The 5099-nt window shown below is 45.3% G+C and overlaps 1 protein-coding gene across 1 annotated transcript in view; it reads right to left on the bottom strand.

Moving 5' to 3' along the window:
• LOC101862173 overlaps nucleotides 1–5099 on the bottom strand; it is a gene marked incomplete in the record, with an annotated part of 25062 nt that overhangs the window by 5684 nt on the left and 14279 nt on the right. Inside the window, 3 exon segments of the mRNA XM_013080757.2 lie at nucleotides 3003–3137; nucleotides 4047–4173; nucleotides 4841–4975. Of these exon segments, the coding sequence (XP_012936211.1) occupies nucleotides 3003–3137; nucleotides 4047–4173; nucleotides 4841–4975 (397 nt within the window).

Genomic DNA, 5099 nt, shown 5'->3' with positions numbered 1-5099 from the left:
CAAAAAAAAATAAGAAAAAAATATTCATCACGTAATAAACTGGGTTTTTTCATTTTCATTGGTTCATTCAATCGCCAATTTTAGCTCCTTTGACCACCACAAAATACTGAACAGGCAATATCTACGAAATTAATGTCCATCGCCACAAGAACCTTGCTGTGTGGAGAAAAAATGATCGTGAAGATTGAACCAAACAAGCCAAGTTTAGCAACTCCCTATTGAACATTTATTTCGTCGGGGTGATCCAATCTGAAAAGACAACGAACTGAAACCGAGATAAAAACCGAGCAAAACACGGAAAAGGCAAAGGCAAACAAACACAGGCGAAGCAGCTGACATCAAAAACACGACCGACAAAACAAGACACAGAATAATTCTTCTACTTCTACTCTCTGCCAAACCTTAGCCCTAACTCCTAACCCATAACCCCTAAACCATAAACACTAAACCCATACCCCTAAACCCTAAACACTAAACCCTCACCCCTAAACCATAAAGAGCAACCTCTAACTCCTAATCCACAACCCCTAACCCCTAATCCCTAACCCCTAATCCCTAACCCAACACCCATAACCCATAACCCATAACCCCTAACCCATAACCCCTAATCCCTAACCCCTAACCCATAACCCCTAACCTCTAACCCCTAACCCCCAACTCCTATCCCCAAACTCATTATTCAAAACCCATAACCCCAACCTTAATCCAAACCCCAACCCTAACCCTAAACGAACCCTTACCCTTCACCCTAACCTTAACCCTACGCCTAACCCTAACCTTAACTCTCACCCTCACCCTAACCCCAACCATAACTCTAACCCTAGCCCTAATCTAACCCCAACCCTTAACCCCGAATTTTATCACCACCTGAAACCCCAAACCTTTGAAAAACTCACGGAGAGATACCCCCCTCTCCCCATTCCAAGAACGACCTAGTGGGGATTTGAACCAGGGTCATTCGCATCATAGCCAGGCATGACACTTGAACCGGGAGCACGAGGCAGGGTTAGGCCAAGGGAAACATGGAGGAGATGTGTGGAAAGGGACATGAGAGAGATGAAGCTCACTTTGAAGGATGGCCCAGGACAGAGATAAAATGGAAAGAGCGTATATGTAACCTATACCCTGCCAGGTGTGAAAGGTGAAAGGCATTGATGATGATGATGATGATGATGATGATGATGATGATGATGATGATGATGATGATGATGATGATGATGATGACACTTGAGCTGCGCCTTTATGAGTTCGTTTGTTTGAGTAAAGAGAGACACATAATAGATACCCAATGGCCGCCATGTATTGCTTAGAAGGGGAAAAAAAGAAAGACAGAAACAACAGAGGGAAAGAAAAAAATTTGATCTACCATAGGCATCCTCCAACCACCCGCTGTAGAACCTACAAGAGGCACCCACTAACCACCCACAAAACTTACCAGTGGCACTCTCCAACTACCCACTAAAACCTGCCAGTGGCACCCTTCAGCCACTCACTCTAAAACCTACCAGTGGCACCCTCCAACCACCCGCTATAGAACCTACTAGTGGCACACCCTCAAAACCAACCAGTGGCACCCTCCAACCACCCACTAAAACCTCCCAGTTCCAACCACTCGCTGCCCGTGTGACTATGATGAGTGCGTAATTAAAGGACAGACAACAAGAGGAAGACCAAAGGCCTTGTCAAAGGGCCGAGCCCCGGACCAAAAGTCATCGCCCCCACTCGTCAATCATGAAGGGACGAACGATCATGGACTGTTTCCTGGTCCTACAGAGGTGGGAGGTGAGAAATGGGGGAAGAGGGGATGGGGAGATGGGGGAAGGGGAGGGAGATGATGGGGTTAGGGGGAGGAGGAAATAGAGTGAGGGGATGGAGAAGATGGAAGTAGGGGGAGGAGGAAATAGGGTGAGGGGGAAGGAGAAGATGGGAGTAGGAGGAGGGAGAAGATGGGAGTAGGGGGAGGAGGAAAAAGGGTGAGGGGAGGGAGAAGATGGGGTGACGGTTGCAAGTCCGAGAGTCTACTACGGGGTGCCCACTACGGATGGGATTGGCGGATCAGGCCGATCGCCCGACGCGGTTGCCTCAAGAACGAACAAATGTGTTTGTTTTCAGTTTCAAGCGACCGAGTCGGGCGATCAGCCTGATCCAGACTTAATGGGCACCTCGCATAACAAATAATCCACAGACGACACGTTCAATGGATGGCCAGCATGAAAAAAATTCAATTCTCCCATTTTCTTCTTTTTAATCTAAAAACGTGGCTGCAGCATGATAATAATAGCAACGACAGCGAAGGATGATTCCTTGGACGAGGCAGAAAATCTTACGTATTTTATACCACTCCGGAGGTAACTGGTTTTCCTTTCAACCCCAGTTGGTCAATATTATAATCTGAAAAGGGCGGAAAGTTTTTTCTCAAACCCAGTCTTTCATCTCCCATTGATGAGTCAAGCGTGTACTATTCTTAAGTTTTTTTCTTCTGCACTCTGACCAATGAGTACTTGAAAAGCATTGTCAAACTAAACAGTAGTGAAGCGGTAACACAAACTGGGTCAAGCAGCCCATTAACTCACTGAGGATGTAGGGGACATACACGAAAGACAACTTTAAGGCATACATGTATAATTTCGAACCATCATGCGCAAAACATATACGAATTTGCATATTTTTCGTACGCATGTTGTTATCTCGCTTTTTACGTTTCAAATTAAGAAAACAGAAATGAAAAATCTATATGATGAATAATGAAGCTTTAGAAAAGTGCCCCAAACAGGAGGTCTACAAGCGTTGTCCTATGACCTGAGTGCACGTCTCCTTTACTTTACTTTACTTTTATCCTCCGCTTATACCCTTTTGGGTGTCGCAGGAAGAAAGAGACGTCTCTTAGTCGCCAGCTTTGTTGTTTTTTTTCTTCGTTTTTTTCCTAAACACCCCCCCTCCCCCAATGCACGTCTTCAATTAATTAAATGCCTTGCGCTTGGCATACGATAATATGTACTCACTTTCACAAGAGACCTGTCGGATCTCTGTCTTGAGAGAGTCTAGCTCAGAGTACTGGTCCAGGTTCTGCACGTGTGTGCACGTGGGCTCAGAGGCCAGGGCGTTGAGCTCTGTCACGTCTGTGTCCGTGCCCACACCTGGAGGTACAGGGAAACATGCCAGTTGGGAGCAGAAAGTAGTGAAATAGTATAGGTTTAACTCCTCAATCAACACTATTAGGTTATTTAAGAGGCGGGACCTCCGAGTTTAACGTTCATCTCCGAAAGGACCGAGCGTAATGAAAATTTTCGAGTAAAGTGCATTTCCCAAGGACACAACATCGGACAGAGCTGAGGCTCGAACCCGGAACCCGGAACCCGCAACATGAGTCCGCCGACGCCACTTGGGAGCAGGAGACAGCGCGTGAACTAGTCACTGTTCGCTTGTCTATTACACGTTCAGTTAAAACTGACAGTTGTCCGTCTTCTATGTGATTAAAAAATGATATATGATGGCTTTTGTTTTTTGGAGGGGGGGGGGGGGATCTTTAAAATCCAGAAAAAAGAGTCATCTGAAAGTCATTATGCTGATTTCAATATATGCTGGTTCTGAATTTGATATTATTTTTTACGTTAAGACGTAGTTTTTAATAGGTTGAAAACGACAATTTCATCATCAGCGGGCTGCAGACATGACAGACTATCCAACCGGTCGGCCGCAACAAAAATCAGACATAGCTTGATTTTTTGTGCGTCCGGCCTTGGACTTTGGGACTGTGTGCAGGCCGTTGGGGCTGTCTCAAAGTGGGCAATTTGAAGGCAAAATAACAGTAAAACAGTTATTATTGTAGCTGTCCTCAGACTGCGCCGAAAGGGCGGTGTTTAATATAGGGTCCAGGTTTTTTAAAAAACGTTTTTATAACACTGTACCTAGATTTTTAAAAAAAAGTTTGGTGGCTGTCCTTGAGGAGTGCCATGCAAAGTTAAGTACACATTGGCGTATTAACGAGTGAGTAATAAAGAGCCAAGGAGTATACGGACGAGACAAAGATAAACATTATTTCTCACCAATGACAAACACGGTGACGCCTTTTTGCCTGAGTGCGGCCGCGTTCCTCTTGGAGGCCAGGCTGTCGTCGGACTGACCATCGGTCAAGACAATAGCGATACGGGCCGCATCAGAACGGGATCCGGACTGGAGAAGGTGGGGTGAGGAAGAAACAGGACGAAATATAACAAAACAATTTGTTTATGACTATCAGCTATCACCCAACTACACATGGCATATTATAATGATACGTCATAATGACCAGACAGAATTAAATAACGACTAGACAACAGTCAGTAAGCGATCACACAGAAGTGAGTAAACGACCTCACAGAAGTGAGTAAACGACCACACAGAAGTGAGTAAACGACCACACAGAAGTGAGTAAGCGACTAGACAATTTTAACAGTCAGTAATCGACCACATAGAAGAGAGTAAACGACTAGACAACAGTTAGTAAACGACCACACAGAAGTGGGTAAACGACCACACAGAAGTGAGTTAAACGACCACACAGAAAAGAGTAAACGACTAGACAACAGTTAGTAAGCGACCTCACAGAAGTGGGTAAACGACCACACAGAAGTGAGTAAACGACCACACAGAAAAGAGTAAACGACTAGACAACAGTTAGTAAGCGACCTCACAGAAGAGAGTAAACGACTAGACAACAGTTAGTAAGCGACCACAGAGAAGAGAGTAAACGACTAGACAACAGTTAGCGACCACACAGAAGTGAGTAAACGACCACACAGAAGTGAGTAAACGACCACACAGAAGTGAGTAAGCGACCACACAGAAGTGAGAAAGTGACCTGGACAGTGAAGAGTGTGTCCGTGGCGTATTTGAGGGCCAGGTGGGTGTCCGTATTGCCCAGCTTGGGCTGGATGTTGGCGATGGCCTGTCGGACTGCGGTCACCGACGTGTACTGGTTAAAGATGAAATGTACCTGAAGACACAGAGAAAGTGTTGTCAGCTGTTGTTATCATTGTCCACATCATCATCACCATCATCATCATCATTTTTTGATAAGCAGGGTAGGAGGGAGAGTCTTGTTTTAATTTTAGACAAAA

This window comes from Aplysia californica, unplaced genomic scaffold (assembly GCF_000002075.1).
Source record: "Aplysia californica isolate F4 #8 unplaced genomic scaffold, AplCal3.0 scaffold00098, whole genome shotgun sequence".
Lineage (NCBI taxonomy): Eukaryota > Metazoa > Mollusca > Gastropoda > Aplysiida > Aplysiidae > Aplysia > Aplysia californica.
This window is presented reverse-complemented; position numbering and strand designations above follow the sequence as displayed.